The sequence below is a fragment of the Humulus lupulus genome, chromosome 4, assembly GCF_963169125.1.
Source record: "Humulus lupulus chromosome 4, drHumLupu1.1, whole genome shotgun sequence".
NCBI classification, from domain to species: Eukaryota; Viridiplantae; Streptophyta; class Magnoliopsida; order Rosales; family Cannabaceae; genus Humulus; species Humulus lupulus.
In genome coordinates, this window is record NC_084796.1 from 134,764,244 (window position 1) to 134,783,590 (window position 19,347).

Sequence of the window (19,347 nt, forward strand, 5' to 3'; positions counted from 1 at the left end):
AAAAATTTCCTAAGAAATGAGAGCATGTTTTTTAATTTTTCAAAACATTTCCTGATACATTAGTGATGTTTCATGTGCCAAATTTGTTTCTTACGTGGTGTCTCCTTACTATAAGGCTGCTATCTGACAAAATATAAATAAAATAAAAATTAAGCCCTAAATATTAAGCTTCTCCAACGTGTCGAACAAGTACAAAGACATAGCCCTACTTCCAAACTATGGTCAATCAATAAAAGGTGCCAAGTTAATCAACACTATGGACTGATCTAAACTGACGTTGCATAATAATGTTTTAGACATTATTTTAAGTTGTTTTTGGTATATTTTCTATCCCATAAATGATAAGAATCTACATGTTTTTTGTAATAAGTATTACTATTGTAATATGTCATGATACAGATATTCCTTCATAAAAAAACAAAACCAAACGAAGCCAAGACAATGACCAACATGTCATTCTAAATACATTTGTATAATTCTTATAATCATTATTCTAATATACACTGCGTATGTTATGTGTCTACATATATAACATCATTATCTGCACATAAGTTCATTGTTCCCTCTCATCTAGCTAATTAAGCCAAAGTAATTAAGACCAACACTTTTCTCCTTTCCCATGGATATCATAGAGATCAACTCAAATATCCCATTTGACTCTCAAATCCCATGTTCAAATCACTCCCCAAAACTATATATTGAACCTGAAAAGTTTCATGATAGTGAGGATCATAGCTCTATGCCTCCTAAAAGATCAGTCGTGTTGAAAAATAGAGTACAAAGAAGGTATCTAGGGGTGAGACAGAGGCCATCAGGAAGATGGGTTGCCGAGATTAAGGACTCAAATCAAAAGCTAAGGCTTTGGTTAGGGACTTTTGACACACCAGAGGATGCTGCCTTGGCCTATGATAGGGCTGCAAGGCTTTTGAGAGGAAGAAATGCCAAGACCAACTTCCCAAATCAGGGAATTATGAGTACTTGTGAAGAAAACTTCGACATATTGGGGAAAAATAATCCAAGGCTTTATCAGCTTCTTCAACAGGCAGTCATGAAGAACAAGGCCAAGAACAACTTTTGTAACATGAATATTCCATTATGGAATAATAATAATGATTATAATATGGGAGAAGTACTAGATCAGTACTTTGATTCTTCAGTTTATAATGATTTTGATACTTTGGTTGAAGAAACCATAGTTTGTTCTTCATCCAACTATGATTATGATTACAGCGATAATCATGATCATGATCACGAGCACGATCATGATCATGATCACGAGCACGATCATGATCAGAGGGATAATAAGAAGAATAGTAACAAGCTTTGTAGTAGTAATAATAGTACTACAATTTCACTTGGTAGTTCTAAGGTTTATTCTTCTGTTGTTGTAGCTCCTTCTTTCAGTGCTTCCAATCAATGTTAGAAGAAAAAAATTGTACGATCAAGAAAAATAAATGACACATATGAGGCTTCATGTTAGTTAACTCTAGTCTCTGGATGGGAAATGGTTCATATGTTAACATCTTTGTTTATATTTAGAATCTTATTTGATGGATTTATGAGCTAATTGATCAAGTATTTGAAGCACTACTAATTCTAAGAAACTTGTGAGTTAGAATAATTTCTAACTTTATATTAATCAACACGGGCAAAGAATAGTTTGGTAGTGATATATATCATTAATCTTGGGTATTAACTCATCACATATATTGATATATATATATATATATTTATATGAAAGTGGTCCAACAAGCAAATATGTTTACTTAAATGATACCTATATATCTAGATTATATATGTTTATATATTGTGTTAACATATTGTATAATTTGAAAAGTTGAGTGACTTTAGAAGTAAAGTCAAACTTGGTGTTCACTTAAGGATAATATATTATATTAATCAGACATATACATATATATTTACGTATATTCACAAATTTCGCATGGTGCTGTAATTAATTTTATTTTTATTGCTTATCTCAAGTTGTTAGTAATTAATACAATGTATACTTAACAGTTTTTTTTCATTAATTTTAATGAAATATTCTTATATTTATCCCAATATTCTTATATTTAACCATAGATGGTAAACATGACTTAAACATGAATAAAATTAAATAAATAAATAAACAAATTAAAATAGGATATTTTTTAGATATTTTACAATTATAATTATTTAAAAATAATAAAACTATATATTTTATAACTTAAATAAAATTTAATTAAACTTAAACTTAATTTTATATTAAAAATATAATATATAATATTTTGTTATTATTACGGAATTCAAAAACTAGAACAAATATAAACTTAAACAAAAATAAATTAATTAATTAACTAAAAAAATGATATTTTAAAGATATTTTATGATAATTTAAATAATTAAATCATATTTATTTAAAAATAATAAAGGCATATATCATTTTTTTATCTTATAAATTTGTGTGATAGTTTATTTTTTATTAAGTGATTGAAGCTTTTTTTCTTCATCAAATTCACCAAAGGATATTGTGAGATACATTAGAAACTAAAAATAGTTGATAATGCATGTATACTATTGTCTACACTATGATTTTTTTTATTTTTATTTTATTTCTATTATTGATTTCTTTTTAAATATTATTGTATTTTAAATATATGTCATGTAGTCATGTAAATATATATATCTATTTCAACATCGTGTTTAGATGTCATATATGTAAAGATTATTGATCTAAATATTTATATATACTACAAAAGTATAATTCATTCTATTATATATATATTTTTTCAAAAAAAAATAGTGAGCCATTTTTAATTAAAATTATAGACAATGTTTACAATTTTAAAACTAGACAAACGTGCATTGCACGTTGTTTCAACCTAGTACTAAATAAAAGTAAGAATCTTAAATATTTTCCCTTTAAGTGTAAGTTTCCCTTTCAATATACATATACTTATATATATATATATATATGGAGAAGTTTTCAATATTTGTGTAAGCATGGTGATTATATTTTTAGTAACTTGCTATAACATATTAACATTAAAATAGTTTCTAATTTAAGAATTAAATTAATTATTTATTAGTATAATAATTATGTAATTATAATTTGTCTAATTAATAATTAATTAGTTTTTATATGAATTTTTTTTAGAAGAACCTTTAATTATTTTATATTTTATTCTTATTCAAAATTTTAATATTTAACTTTTACACCATAAGATATGTTATCCAGATTTCCGGATAGCGTTTAGATTGATGGCCTCGGGGAAGCAGAATTATCGATGTCTTTCACGATAGGTGACCAGAGCTCGCGGATGAACAGAAAGGCTTCACCTCTCCCGCTTGGTGTCCGGATTACTCTTCCAAGAAAACACAATACGGAAACTCGTCAACTCTCCCGGACTCCCGAAGGGGTATCCTTCGGGGAAGCTCCTTCCAGGAGAAGCTCTTCGAGTGGTCTCCGCGGAAGCAGTTCCGTGCCTCGCACGGAACAAAGCCAAACGGTCAAGTCCTGGAGGAGGCATATTTGGAATGATATCCGCCTGACACAGGATCCCGCCTGACACGCCCGTCAGGTCAAAGCCGCACACATCCCAGCACGCCTAAGGGTACCTTTTCGCCTACTGTTCCGCTGACAACTTGGAAAAGACGGCTGACTTTGTGTGTTCCCCATACTTTCACGTAAATATACCCACATAGAGTCTTGTAGCCATGCTACTACAGTAATTGTATCCCTATTTATGGCTGGTGTAATTAAGATGCATGTATGTAGAGAAAAACCCTAATCCAAAAACCCTAGCTATAAAGACCCCTTCATTTTACAAGAAGGGGGACAAACAAATCATATAGCAAAAACTCTACTAAAATCTCTCTAGCTTCATCTTCTTCAAGAGAACCCGAGAGAAACACTGTGAGGGTGTGAAGTTCTTGTGCACCAGCCATCTTACTGTAACCTTTTCCAAGTATAATAACATCGACTCGTGGACTAGGGCTTGTTAACGCCTGAACCACGTAAAAACGCCGTTTGTTTAGTTACATTTCAGCATTTCTACAGTTCTTATCTTTTTATTATTCCGTTAGTTATTCGTTTCCGAAAAACTCGGTAAACATTTTGGTGCTTTCATTGAGAGCTGTAGGAAGTTATTAGTCAGCTCTTTTTCTGTGTACGTTTTGTGTATTCACTTCGTACTAAAGAGATGGTGACTACGAGAAAATCCGCTGTTGACAAAAATGCTACGGTCAACCCCGATACCGTGATGGAAGATGTGGTGCAAAGCGAGCCCTTGGACTACCAAGGTGAAGACCCGACATCCCGCCAGGATCAGGTCAGTACCGAAGATACAACATACTTAGAAGACGAAGAAGAGTATGTCCAAGACGGTTATTACAAGGACGGCTGCTACTATGAGAAGGACCCAGAACTGGTCCAAGTAGCCGAAGAACTGGTGGCCACTAAGGCCAAGCTTGCTGAGCAGGAGCGCGTCTCCGAAAGAATGCAACGCATGATGGAACGCCTCCAAAGTAAGTTCGGAGATCTAGGCGACTCGGACGAGGATGCCTCCGTTCGAGGTGGTGCTGATGCCCCCATGCCGGATCCAGCCGCTGCTGGACCATCCAAAGCCGCCCCTAACAAGGGCAAAGAAAAAGTTGGAGAGCCTGTGCGCGCTGACGCCCCTGCACCTCCTAAAGGCGTGAATCACCAGGCCGACTGCCCCCCCCCCCCCCCCGCGCGCAGAAGGTCTCTGGCGCTCCTAAGCCCAGACGTCCTTCAGCCCCAAGGGGGAACTCTGTGCCTAAAGGGCCCGGTGCTAAGGCACCCAGGCCTAGGGGAAGGAACAACCGCCCCAGTGATTCCGTCAATCAGGACGGTCAGGCTGCGAACTCGCACTCCGAAGATAACTGGTCCACGGTGGACCTAAGAAGAAGGTTGGAGGCCAAGTATGAAAAGGCCAAAGGGGAAAAGGCTCGGCCTCGCGGAGATGACCTCCGAAATCATATTAATGACAAGCTCCGGGGACGTGACCTCCCGAAAAGTGATATGAAGAGGCTCGAGGAACAGATTGCTGCCTTGACCAAGCTGGTCCGGAAGCAAAGTGGGGCCCTGTCAGATTCTGAGGAGGAAGACCCGGAACCATGTATTAGGAGGATCGCGGAAACGTCCCTCCCGGATAACTTCAAAATGCCTCACATAGAATTATATGATGGGAGGACAGACCCGCGTACCCACCTAGCTAAATACAATAAAATGATGCAAGTGGCGCGTGTCAGTGAGGACGCCAAATGCATGTGCTTCTCACTCACCCTTACCAAGTCCGCGGAGGACTGGTGGAAAAGATTAGCTCCCGGATCAATCCACAGTTGGAAGGAGCTACAGTCCGCGTTTAGGAGGCAGTTTATTGCTGCCCGCGACCACGAGATGGAGGTTGGTTCCTTAACCAACATCAAGCAGCAACCCACTGAGAACCTCAAAGCTTTCATTCAGAGAATGATGGAAGCTGCTGCAAAAACCAAGGTCAGCGATGACATGAAGCTGATCGCCCTTCAATCGGGCCTTACTGTCGGCTCCCTGCTATGGGGGGAAATGCAAAGGAGACGGGCAGAAACACTGTCCGAATTCATGTCAAAAGCTCAGGGAATCATCAACCTTGAGGATGCCTACCAGCAGGCCTTTGGAGTTCCCCCGGCTCCAACCCCTTCCGTGACTGCGCCGAGCTTTGCTTCGCAAGCTCCCGCACCAGCCCTCACGCTTCCAGGAGCCCGATTCACTCCAAGTGTGTATGGGCCTTCTGCGTCTGCTCAAACGCCGAGTCAAACCCATTTCTCTGGGTACGGAGCAGTACAAACCGGATGTAGTATCGCTCCTGGCATGCCGCAGCCGCAAGTGGAAGCCCCAGAACGAAATTTGAGCCAATCGCGGAGCAAACGAAGCGGAAGAAACTCCAACCGGGGAGACCATTCAAAGAAACCCCGAAAGGACTATGAGCCCAAGTTCACAGAATATACCAGTTTGATAGACTCGCGAGAGAATGTCTATCGGGCGACCTGTAATATGGTCAACTACAGGAAGCCCCCGAAAGTGTCTCACGAAGGAAGGCGTCCGCGAGACTCCAATAAGAGGTGTGAGTTTCACGGAGACGTGGGGCACACCACGAATGAGTGCCTTCAGCTGAAGGATGAGATCGAGTCCCTGGCAAGAGCGGGACACCTCGGTCAGTGGGTGAGGATACCCATTATCTATCCCGGACAGGGGGTAGTTCACGGAGCTGCATATTCCCCGGGACAGAGGGGGGCCGCTAGCGCTCCTGGAGCCGGTCACCCCCAAGCTCCCGGGTCTCAGTTCCCAGCACTTCCTGCTCCACCTGCTCCGGCGCCCATTGCCTTGTTGGCTCCAGGACCAGGCAACCCATATCCGCCCGGCCTTGCTCCGCCACCCGTTGACGGACACGTCGCCACCATTTCCGGAGGACCACACCTTGCCGGAAGTACCCGCAACTCTCAGAAGAGGTACTTGAAGGAGTTAGAGCACGCCGAGGAGATGTGCGCTTTGGTCCAATCACCTGCTCAACGTCCCCGAATGATGGATCTTCCCATCACCTTCACGGAGGACGATGCTCGACATGTGCACTTCCCCCACAACGATCCCCTCGTAGTGGAAGCCCAGATTGCCAATAAGAAGGTCTCACGGATCTTGATCGATAACGGAAGCGCCGTGAACATCCTCTTCAAAGCGGCCTTCCACGCGATCGGATTAACCGAGACGGACCTGGCCCCATGCCCCATCCAGCTTCAAGGGTTCAATGGGGACGCACTCATGCCATTAGGCAAAATTCAACTGCCAGTCACCCTCAGAGGAGAAAGCGACGCTTGTGCCTTCAAGCATAGCACATTCGTGGTGGTCGACTGCCCCACGGCGTACAATGCCATCTTAGGCCGACCGGTCCTGATCGATTGTGGGGCCATAACTTCGATACGCCACTTATGTTTGAAGTTTCCATGCGACGATGGGCGTATTGGCACCCTCCGAGGAGACCAAAGAAGTCCACGGAGCTGTTATAACGTCTCCGTCCGATCTGTCTACACGGTCCAAGAGACGTTTGCTACCATTCCTTTGGCGGAAGAATTGCCAGAAACTGGGGGTGCTAAGGAGGCATACTCTGACGAACTCGACCCAAGAGTGGGAATCGAGAAAGCAATAGAGCCGATGGAGGAAGTCGAAGAGGTGATCCTCAACCCAGGAGAACCCACCAAGGTCATTCAGGTGGGGAAGAACCTGCCGTCGACCGTTCGAGATAAGATCGTAGCCACTGTGAAGGATAATCAGGATATCCTGGCGTGGTGCCACGCTGATATGACGGGGATTAATCCCAATGTTGCGTGCCACGCACTCAACATAGACCCATCTGCTACTCCAATTCGCCAAAAGAGGAGGCCGCTGGACCCAGTGAGAGCCGAAGCCGTCAAAGCTGAAGTGGACAAATTGATGTCCATAGGTTTTCTCCAGGAGTCGCACTATCCCGTGTGGTTGGCCAACCCAGTTCTGGTCCCGAAACCCGATGGGTCCTGGAGAATGTGCATTGACTTCACGGACCTAAACAAGGCCTGCCCGAAAGATTGTTTCCCTCTCCCGCGAATCGATCAGATGGTAGACGCTACTTCCGGGTACGAACTCTTATCCTTCATGGATGCGTACTCCGGATACAACCAGATCAAGATGCATGTCGCGGACCAGGAACACACCAGCTTCCTCACGGACAAGGGTGTCTACTGTTACGTGGTCATGCCTTTCGGTTTGAAGAATGCTGGGGCGACGTACCAGCGTCTGGTAAACAGAATGTTCAAGGACCAACTGGGGAGGAACATGGGGGTGTACGTGGACGACATGTTGGTAAAGTCCAAGACCTCCGGGGACCACAGTGACGACCTTGAGGAAGCTTTCGCCGTGATCCGAAAGTACGGGATGAAACTGAATCCAAAGAAATGTACTTTCGGGGTCTCGTCTGGGAAGTTCCTCGGTTTCATTGTCAGCTCCCGCGGAGTGGAAGCCAACCCTGAGAAGATAAAGGCGTTCATAGATATGCCTTCCCCCCGGAAACATAAGGATGTCCAGAGCGTTACCGGAAGGATAGCTGCTCTTAGCCGCTTCGTATCCAAGGCCACTGACAAGTGTATCCCCTTCTTCAATGTGTTGCGAGGAAACAAGAAGTTCGAGTGGACCCCCGAATGCGAAGCAGCCTTCCAACACCTCAAAGAACATTTAACCCGAGCTCCCATTCTGTCCAAACCTGTTGAAGGAGAGGCGTTGTTCTTATACTTAGCTGTGACTGAGCACGCAGTAAGTGCCGCTCTCGTCCGGGAAGATGGCCGTATCCAGCTCCCTGTGTATTACGTAAGCAAGAGGTTATTGGACGCCGAGTCCAGATATTCGATGATCGAGAAACTCTCCCTCTGCTTGCTGATCGCTTCACGGAAGCTGAGGCCATATTTCCAGGCGCACACCATCAAAGTACTCACCAACCACCCTCTCCGACAAGTCCTGCAGAAGCCCGAGTCTTCTGGCAGATTGCTTAAGTGGGCCATGGAACTGAGCCAGTTCGACGTCCACTACCAACCACGTGTTTCCATAAAAGGTCAAGCTCTCGCGGACTTTATTGTGGAATGCTCGGGAATGAATGACCTCCCGGACGATCCTATCCCGGAACTTCCCACCTGGAAGGTCTACCTAGACGGAGCCTCAAATGAAAAAGGAGCTGGAGCGGGGGTCATCCTAATATCTCCCCAAGGGCATCAGCTCCAGAGCGCCATCCGTTTCGCGTTCCCAGCATCCAACAACGAGGCAGAACACGAAGCCATGTTAGCTAGGTTACGACTGGCCAGAGAAGTCGGAGCCCAAAAAATCGAAGTATACAGCGACTCCCTACTTGTGGTAAACCAAATATCCGGGGAATACCAGATGAAAGGCGAAAGGATGGCTGCCTACGTGTCTCTCTCCCGCGACCTACTGCAGCATTTCAAAGGCTACCAAATCCGCCAGGTCCCCCGGGACCAGAACTCACTCGCGGACACGCTGGCCAAGCTTGCAACGGACCCGGAGATTGAACAGTATGGCTTAGTCCCCATCGGGCACTTAGAAGCCCCCAGTACTGAGACACGAAGGATAAACGCCATCATCGACCATTGCCACTTCTGGATAGGACCCATCCTCCGATTTCTCACCACCGGAGAGCTCCCCACTGATAAAGCTGACGCAAGGAAGCTCCAATATCAAGCTCCCCGATACGTGGTTATGGATGGAAAGCTTTACCGCAGGGGGTTGTCCATACCCTTCCTTAGGTGTGTTGCCGGAACCGAAGTCAGCACCATCATCCATGAGATTCATGGAGGCTTCTGTGGCGATCATACCTCCGGGCTGAGCCTCTCCAAAAAGATCCTTCGACAAGGAAACTTCTGGCCCACCATGAAGAAGGATTGTGTGGATTATGTCAGGAAGTGTGAGCAGTGCCAGAGGTACGCCAAGGTTCCGCGAGCGCCGCCTACGGAAATTACCCTAATGACCAGCCCCTGGCCGTTCGCCGTTTGGGGCATTGACCTAGTAGGTTCCCTCCCCACTGGAAAGGGTGGAGTGAAGTACGCCATAGTCGCGGTAGACTACTTCACCAAATGGGCTGAAGCTGAACCTATGAACACGGTCACATCTAAAAAAGCACTGGATTTTGTCATCAGGAATATAGTGTGTCGTTTTGGGCTTCCACGGAAAATTGTGTCTGACAACGGAAAGCAGTTTGACAGTGAACACTTCACGAACTTCTGTGCTTCGCATGGAATTATCAAAAGCTTTTCCGCAGTCGCCAGACCCCAGGCTAATGGACAAGTGGAAGCTGTAAACAAAATATTAAAGACCACGTTGAAGAAAAAACTCCAAGCCTGCAAGGCTCACTGGCCGGAAGAACTTCCGCGAGTCCTTTGGGCCTATCGCACAACAGAGAGAACTTCGACGGGGCACACGCCTTATTCCATGACCTTCGGTTGCGAGGCCGTCATCCCAGTAGAAGCTATGATCCCCTCTCACAGGCAAGACACCTACGATCCTACCCGGAACCATGCCCTCCTCCAGGAGTCCTTGGACATGATCGAAGAGCTCCGGGAGCAGTCGCAGGTCCAACTAAAAATGTACCAAGGCAAGATAGCCCGACACTTTAACATGAGAGTCCAGAGCCGTGCATTCGAAGTTGGGGACCTTGTCCTACGGAGAGTATTTCCTGCTACGCAGGATCCGGGAGTAGGAGTCCTCGGACCCAACTGGGAAGGCCCCTACGAAGTCCAAGAAAAAGTGGGCCATGGGACGTATCACTTAAAGAGACTCGACGGATCTAAAGTCCCGCGCGCCTGGAACGCGGAGCACCTCCGCCGTTACTACCAGTAGGCCCCGGACCATCCAGTCGGAAGTCCTTGGTGAAAATAGCAAAAGTGAAAAATGTGGAAATAATCCTCCCTGTTGTAAAACTAACGCCTAGCAGGCTAATTTAATGAAACACGGAGAGATTCACTCCGCTTTTACTGCACTTTTTATCCCTATGTTCAAAGCTGCGTTTTAACAAGTGACCACGCGGTCCGGAGACGTCCGGACCCCACGCTCACTTGGGGGGTATACATGGCTAAGGCATAGCCATACGCCCCTTGAACAAAACGTACACAGAACACCACTTATGTGCTAGCATTGTGTTTGAAATTTTTAAATTGTCTGAAATGTTTAAGTTGTTAAGCTTAGGTTTATTTTGTTGCCATGAACATGCTTGCATTACGTGTCATATGTGCATTATGTGCTTATGTGAAAATTGCCATGGAAATGCCTGCCATTATGAGAATTATCTCCTGTGTAGCCCAGCGATGGACGGGACTGGGGGTTGAGGCGTGTTCTTAGAGCTACACCAAAACACCCCCAACTCCCTGACAAGTCCTTTGCAGAATTCTCCGCGATCGCTGTAGATCTTTGATTCGCAAACTCCAGCTCCGGGTCTCGGAAGGCAAAAGATGGCTAGACCCGCGACCGCTGTAGAGCTTTGCTTCGCAAGCTCCAGCTCCGGGTCCAGCGAGGCGAAAGATGGCAAGATCCGCGAGCGCTGTAGAGCTTTGCTTCGCAAGCTCCAGCTCCGGGTCCCGCTAGGCGAAAGATGGCAAGATCCGCGAGCGCTGTAGAGCTTTGCTTCGCAAGCTCCAGCCCCGGGTCCCGCAAGACGAAAGACGGCTAGACCCATGATCGCTGTAAAGCTCTGCATCGCAAGCTCCTGCTCCGGGTCCAGCGAGGCGAAAGATGGCAAGATCCGCGAGCGCTGTAGAGCTTTGCTTCGCAAGCTCCAGCTCCGGGTCCCGCAAGGCGAAAGATGGCTAGACCCGTGATCGCTGTAAAGCTCTGCATCGCAAGCTCCAGCTCCGGGTCCAGAGCGGCAAAGGATGGCAAGATCCGTGACCGTTGTAAGCCTTGCTTCGCAGGCTCCAACTCCGGATCTCACAAAATAATGCACGGCAAGCTCCATTGCCATTGCAAGTTTCAGCTCCAGAAGCAAACATGCTCGATCCCCCCACTCACAGCCGGCTTTGCCTCGCAAAGCCCCTGCTCCAGGATCACACCTGGTGGGCGTGGCGATTTCCCCGACAACAATGAGCCTTGCCTCGCAGGGCTCCGTGCCAGGTCCCTGAAGTCAGCCACCATGAGGTTCGCAACAACAGTTAGTTTTGCTTCGCAAAGATCTAACCTTAAGTCTAGCGACGCTCACCAAAAGAACTCCCGTTCCAAACAATGGAACGACTCACCTTAGCAATCCCAGCGAACAGTATAAATACAAGTCCCGGAATTGGCTATTTGCCTCAGGAAAGCTAAAGTACGGTGAAAGGAGCCTGGTCGTTGGAACCAGGAGACCTTCGTAACCTAGAAACTATATGGGAAAAAGACATCATCCATTAAAGCTTCAAGTGGGAAGTGCATAGGTTTTGGCCGTTGGAACCAAAACCCCATACGCCCCTACAACAGTTTCTACCGTATAAATGTCTACCCTAAGCGCAAAGATAAATAAAGAACTCGGCAGAAAAGAAAGGAGAATGCTATGATTATGGCAAAAATGTCCGCAATGAAAAACTCAAAATGAAAAACAATTAAAGATAAAACCCCTTCAAGCATTGGGGGTAACTACAGCGTCCACGACCGCAGTTTCGGGGGCATCGGTTTCGGCTGAGGCTGGCGGAGTCGGCTCATTGGAAGGAGGAATTTGATCATGAGAAGGTTCAGAGGTCACCGCCTCTCCGGGATCTCCCGCCTCAGGAGCTTCAGCACGTTCGTCAATGTTGTAAGTTTGGACGTACGCCTCTGGGCCCTGATCCCACACGAGTAGCTTCTCCCTCATGGCTTCAGCATCATCTCCCAGATAGCCTAATACCTCCGGGTTCACTTTCCAGAGTTGATGCATGAGGACCACATGCGATATATTAATAGTCCTGTTCAGTATCACCTCAGCATCCTCCTTCTCCTTCAACCGCTCCGCCTCGGAGGTTGCCAGCTGTGCTTCCGCGACAGTTAGTTGGGCCCTCAATTTTTCCATTTCGGCCTTGGAGGCATCCCGCTCCCCCTTAAGAGAATCAATCTCCTTGCGCTGCTCCCTATTTTGGTTCAGCACGGATTGCTTCTCGGTCACATGCCCCCTGGCAGTGAATTGCAAAGCCCCGATCTCTTTATCCTTCTCGGCGAGCCCCAACTGAAGCATAGACACGAGATCCCTGCTCCTCTTATGGAGTTGCTCCTCCTCGTGCAGCTTACTCTGAAGAGTGGAATATTCCTCTTGCCGCTTAAGGAGGAGATCGTTCTTTGATTGCAAGCGGGCTTCCAGGGTATCTTTCTCCACCTTGGCTTGGGACAGCTCTTCCCGGAGCTTGGAGTTTTCGGCCTTAATCCCATCCGACCGCTGTCTAAACTCATTCTCTGCCTTGGCCCGGTACTCTTGATATTTGGCAAGATATTTCTTCTCCGCCTCTTCTTCAGCCGTGCGCCGGGCCTGATCAATCTTCTCCGAAGCCCCCAAGGCCTGTTGGGTCAATTTCTGTTTCTCCGCCTCCAAGGCCTGGCGAGCCAGTTGGCTCTCCTCCAGCTGAACCAGAGCTGCACCAACCTCCCGGAACGAGCGTTCCGCGATCATAGAGGCCTGCAAGGAAAGACAACAGAATGAGCTAAAGCAGGACCAAAAGACAGGTGATCCCAAAAAATAACAACTGACGGCTTACCCCGGACAGTTGCTGCTTCACAGCGTGTGTCAGCAACAGCGGATCCTTGCTGCTGCTGATGGCCCATTTCTCAGAATTGAGCTCGCATAAGCTCAGGGCCATGTCCTCCATCATCTCAGCTCCGAACGGCGCCAATGCACGTCCGAGCCTAGGCACCAGCCTCTTCTCCAAGGCTGGACCATCCAGAACCGCTCCGGCCGGGTGAAGAGATCTCACCCCCTCGGCCAGCTCAGCTCTCTTCACGGCAGACAAGTTATCTGCCCTTCCCTGAGTAACGGCCTTCTCCGCCTCTAACCGCCTCTTCAAAAAACTATCGGCCCGTCTTACACCCTCCAGGAGAGCAGCGGGAAAACTGGTTGGCTTCCGCGGAAAGTGGAACTTCAGGCCGGGCAGGGGAAGATTGGTTGTCTGAGAAGACGGAGACCCCGGAAGGGTGGACCCCCTTTGGGCTGGAGGAGGAGGCAGCCGGGGTATTAAGGCCCCGGTCTGTTGCTTTTGCTGCTGCGGCAGCAGAAGTAATTGCCCTTGTTGCTGCTGCTGGTTTGGATGTTGTTGTTGCTGCTGCTGCAGCGTTGGTGATTGTCTCTCTTGTTCCTGTTGCTGCTGTTGTTGTAGTTGTGATTGCTGTCGTTGCTGTTGTTGTTTCCTTCGACCGGGAGAAGAGTGTCTAAGGCGTTTGTTCTTAGCGCCCTCAGCATCTTCTCCGGGACGCTTGCTCACCCCAGTTGTCCTCACGGGGAACACAAGCCCTTCCCCGTCGCTACTGCTACTCGAGACCATCATAGTCTCGGAAGGCCCGTCAGCAGGGGACTTCTCTACCCTCGGAGACGCTTGCGCCTCGCCACTTGTCTTCTTGGGGGAGGCAGCCTTACCTCCCCTACTAGCCTTGGTCTTCCGTCCTTTCCCCGTGGACGGGTCTTGGCTGGTGGCAGCCATCTTAATAAGCAAAGTAACCCTCCCCAACATCTTGGCTTCGGGATACTCTGCAAGAAACGTACAAAGCAAGGTTAACGAACCAACAAGCAATGAGAAAGAAGATAAGCGGAAGACAAGACAATCAACAACATCAAAGCACAAGCAAGCCCGCCAGCAGGGAACAAGAAACAAGAAAAAGAAAAGTTTGAAAGGGACGACCATGCACGAGAAACGTGGATGGCCTTCCCCGAGAAAAACAAAACATCGCTTCCTGCTCCAGGAAGCTCCCGTACTCCTTGAAGTCCGGGAATGACATGCTGAGAGAAGAAGGGTCAACCATGATGACACCTTCTGGCAGACTACCATCACTCAGACACCAGAGGAGCTCATCTACCCTATCGCAGTACCTGTCGAAAGGTATCCTACGCGGATCTAGCCTAAGGAAACGGGGATCAAACCCCATCTGAGAGGTCCGGGAAACCTCAGACAGGCTGGGGGTGTGGATCAATCGAAAACTAGTCTTACCTCTCCCGGAGGTACTAGCCCCCGGAGCCCCTTCGTTAGGGTAAGCCGCGGCGTGGCGAGCCTCGATCTCCTCTTCCTCCGGCTGGGGGTCGGGGAACCTCTCCGCCCAACTAGGAGATAGAGTATTTTCGTCCCGAGCTGCTTGGGTGATCACCTTAGACAGCTCCAGGGCAATCTGCTCCCGGATATCAGCTGACACCTAAGTTTGCCCCCTGCCACTCACTGGCTCGATGTTTTGGAAGGAGGCAAGTAGCCCATACTCCCTCAACGATTCGGAGGTCACAAGTCCCTCCACTTTCAACTCTTCCTCAGAAAGCCCTTCGTAGAACTTGGACCTCCTTATCATCTCCGCGCAGCGAGGTGTCCGCGGAACGACTTCTGCGAAAATCAAACACAAGCGTTAGAGATCCTCCCAAAAAGAAAATCAAGTGCAAAGAAACAAAGTAGAAAAGGAGAGGAAGGAGCGCTTACCAGGGATTTTGAAGTCCAAAGATAGGGCTGGCACCCTCTTCAGCGGGAAGCCAGTCGTCAGGAACCAGTATTCCCGGAGGTCTAGAACCCTCGCGGTATGACAAGTGGGGCACATCACGTCCGGGTGCCTTTCTAGCCTGTGAAACCCCACCTTGTCTGAATGACCCCTCATAGGCTGAGACTTCAACCCGTAAAAGTACAGCACCTCCTCCGGGGTAGGAGCTTCCAGTCTCCGGGACTTGCAAAAGATGAACCACCCTGCTAAGAGCTTGTAGCTGGGAGGAATTAACTGGAAGGGGGCAATCCCCGCCTTCACACAGAAATTGGCGAAGTAACTCCTTAGGGGCAAGTGCGCCCCACACACTATGTGTGCCCAACTCCAGGCACCAAAGCCCTCGTGACTCTGGCTAGCTGACTCGCCCAGCACCGAAAGACGGTGCCACATCAGGCCTGGGATGTTCTTCAGGCCTGCCTCAGAGGAATACAGCTCCAGCATGCCATAATTCCTGAAAAGGTTCGGCTTTTGGTCCATCTCCCAGATGGAGCTATTGGAGATTGGTGGGCTAGCCGCGACCACTTTCGCCTTTCCTTTCCCCTTTCCACCAGCGACAGGAGAACCCTTCTCTTGGGCAGAATCAGCCTCCCCCGCAGCAAGAAGTTGTTCCTTCGAGATGTTCATCACTGGACAAAAGAAAAGAAAGAAGAAAACACTCTAAGCAGTCAGTACCCTTGTCATACCCTAGTGGTATCAAAGGCGTCGGGGAGACCCTCCCCGAAAACTGCTTGGAGAGGCTCCCACCGAGCTTACCGAGGGATTGGCACCATGCCACCCGAAGGACAGCAAGGAACCAGACTCAGACCCCGAGCCTAAGCCCACCAAAAGAGGTGTTTTTCCAGAGAAAGACACCCTCAAGGCGTTCATGCTTATGCCCTAAAACAACAAAACAAGGGACGACTTTCCAAACGCAAATCGCCAAAACATGCAGAAAAGGCTACTTATCGACTCACAATCAATCACATGCCTACCAAATCCCTATTCACACATGCACATAAGCAATAATGGCAGAAACCTCTACTCTAACAACTACCAACAACCTAAGGTTTGGGAGGAAAGAGCAAAGTAGAAATACTTACTGATATTCAGGTAGTTGGAGGTTGAAGGAGTAACTGGATCACTGCACAGCACGATCGCAAGAAGTAAAAGCTGCAAAGACGAACGACGATTCAAACCAGGAACTTCGGGGAATAAACCCACTACCAAATCAAAAAGAAAAGTTTCCAGATACTTACCAAAAGAAATGGCAAGTTCGGGGGAACGTAAGCTGGGAAGCCTGAGAGTTTGAAGGTTTGGAAATCTGAAAATCCTAAAGATGGAGAATCTGAAAGCGTAAAGAGGAAGAAAGGTCCTTTCCCTCGTTTTTATAGCAGGGAAAAGGCCGTTTCGAATTCCTCAAGTGGACGGTCCCGATCTTCCCATTCCGTGTGCATCAGATCCAACGGCTGGAGAGGAAGCGACGATCCTATTTATGACTCCTCAGATGGGAATAAAGTATTTATTTCCCATCATTACACCACCTCGGGCCCGGAGTACCATTAAAAACCGTCAAATCATTAGTCAGATGACTGACGCACGCATACTCAACCAGACGCCTCACGCACACGTCTTGGTCGCAGAACCATTCCCAGAATGACACGTGGTCCTTGCCGCACTTCAGTACTTGATCTCAAACAGAAGAAATTCCCTTTCTTTTTCATACCAACACTCAGGCGGGAAAAAGGAACCCTTCCGGGAACACAGAAGGTGCCCCCTCGCCTAATCTAAGAAACCGATTGTACAAGCCCCCGGATCCCTCAAAGCTCCGTGACCTTGGGGGGTAAATGTTATCCAGATTTCCGGATAGCGTTTAGATTGATGGCCTCGGGGAAGCAGAATTATCGATGTCTTTCACGATAGGTGACCAGAGCTCGCGGATGAACAGAAAGGCTTCACCTCTCCCGCTTGGTGTCCGGATTACTCTTCCAAGCAAACACAATACGGAAACTCGTCAACTCTCCCGGACTCCCGAAGGGGTATCCTTCGGGGAAGCTCCTTCCAGGAGAAGCTCTTCGAGTGGTCTCCGCGGAAGCAGTTCCGTGCCTCGCACGGAACAAAGCCAAACGGTCAAGTCCTGGAGGAGGCATATTTGGAATGATATCCGCCTGACACAGGATCCCGCCTGACACGCCCGTCAGGTCAAAGCCGCACACATCCCAGCACGCCTAAGGGTACCTTTTCGCCTACTGTTCCGCTGACAACTTGGAAAAGACGGCTGACTTTGTGTGTTCCCCATACTTTCACGTAAATATACCCACATAGAGTCTTGTAGCCATGCTACTACAGTAATTGTATCCCTATTTATGGCTGGTGTAATTAAGACGCATGTATGTAGAGAAAAACCCTAATCCAAAAACCCTAGCTATAAAGACCCCTTCATTTTACAAGAAGGGGGACAAACAAATCATATAGCAAAAACTCTACTAAAATCTCTCTAGCTTCATCTTCTTCAAGAGAACCCGAGAGAAACACTGTGAGGGTGTGAAGTTCTTGTGCACCAGCCATCTTACTGTAACCTTTTCCAAGTATAATAACATCGACTCGTGGACTAGGGCTTGTTAACGCCTGAACCACGTAAAAACGCCGTTTGTTTAGTTACATTTCAGCATTTCTACAGTTCTTATCTTTTTATTATTCCGTTAGTTATTCGTTTCCGAAAAACTCGGTAAACAAGATAAATAATAATTGAATATACTATTTTAGTCCCTCACTTTAAATTATGTACCAAATTTACCTCTAAGTTCCTTAAAAAACTAAAACTGTCCCCCTATGTTATGTAATTCACTCAAAAATGCTCCCCACAATCAAAATTTGGTCAAATTAAATTTTTTAATGTGCAAAATAGCCCTAATTTAAATGGCTTATTAAAATTATATTTTTAAGTAATTGTTACTCATTTTATAAAAATGAGTGATTAAAACTTAAATATAAAACAAATTAATCTTATACAACCGACAAACTACAAAAAATACATATAACTGAAGTAAATAAAATTTTAAAAAAATTATCAAAAAAATTAATTAGAAAAAAACGCTTTTTCTTCCTCCCATCGGTCATCAGACCCATGTTTATGAACTTAGTCAGCTTTCTTCATAATCATCGGAGAACTTGTTCAGTCACAAATCTCTCTGAAATTCGCCGAAAACATTATAGCAGGGTGGGTGGCCTTTGTTATCCACTCTGAGTGAAAACAACCTTATCCCAATTAAGGGTCGAGGCCTTCCAAACCTCCAAAAGCAAAACTATGTAATAATAGTTTGTAAAATCTATATGTGATATCAATGGTCATAAATTAAAAACTTGAAAAAAGAAATGATGATGTGGAAAATAGTAACAATTTTGAAAATATTTCCAATTTCCACCTGTGTCAATCACATCCAATAGCTCCAAAAATACATAATCATAGTTGATATAATTTAATGTGGTATCAATGTTCATAGATAAGAAAGTAAAATAAGAAAAAGAAAGAAAATGGAAACAGTAACAGCAATTTCTTAAAGGTAAAGATGCTCTCTATCTTTTATGAGGATCAATTCATTTTTTGGTATTATTCTTTTCCACGTTTTGGATACATCTTATCTCAGTTAGAATAATGAGTTTTCTGGGTTTGTAGGGGATGGCGATGAAGATTTAGACGAGAAGATGAGGGGTTTGTTTTTTTTTTTGTTTGTCCGTTGTATAAGTTTTAATCACTCATTTTTGTAAAATCAATAAAATTATTTAAAAATATCAAAAAATTTGTAAATAACAGACATTATTTGTTTTAACAGATTATTTTGTTAATTTTTACAAAATATTCTACATATTTAATGGAATTTACAACTAATTAAAAATAAATTTTTATTAATTATACTAATTAATATAAATTCAAATATAATAAAATATCATTATTATAATAATATTTAATATAAACTATATATATAATAATTATATTAATATAAAGTCAAATTCAAATGTTATAAAATATCATTATTATAATAATATATAATACAAAACTAAATATTTAATTATTATATTAATATAAATTTAAACGTTATAAAATATTATTATGATAATAATATATAATTCTAATTTGTTACTAATTATATTAA

At 45.6% G+C, this 19,347-nt stretch overlaps 1 protein-coding gene across 1 annotated transcript; it reads left to right on the forward strand.

The window, feature by feature from the left end:
* The first annotated feature begins 579 nt into the window (after positions 1–579).
* Positions 580–1,462, forward strand: LOC133829181 (ethylene-responsive transcription factor RAP2-2-like). Its single transcript, XM_062259054.1, has one exon. The coding sequence runs from the start codon at positions 620–622 to the stop codon at positions 1,421–1,423; it is 804 nt and encodes a 267-aa protein (XP_062115038.1). The 5' UTR covers positions 580–619; the 3' UTR covers positions 1,424–1,462.
* The last annotated feature ends 17,885 nt before the right edge of the window (positions 1,463–19,347 follow it).

What these genes read in the sequence shown, in the direction of transcription:
- LOC133829181 (XM_062259054.1), top strand. Translation starts at nt 620, where the DNA reads ATGGATATCATAGAGATCAACTCAAATATCCCATTTGACTCTCAAATC.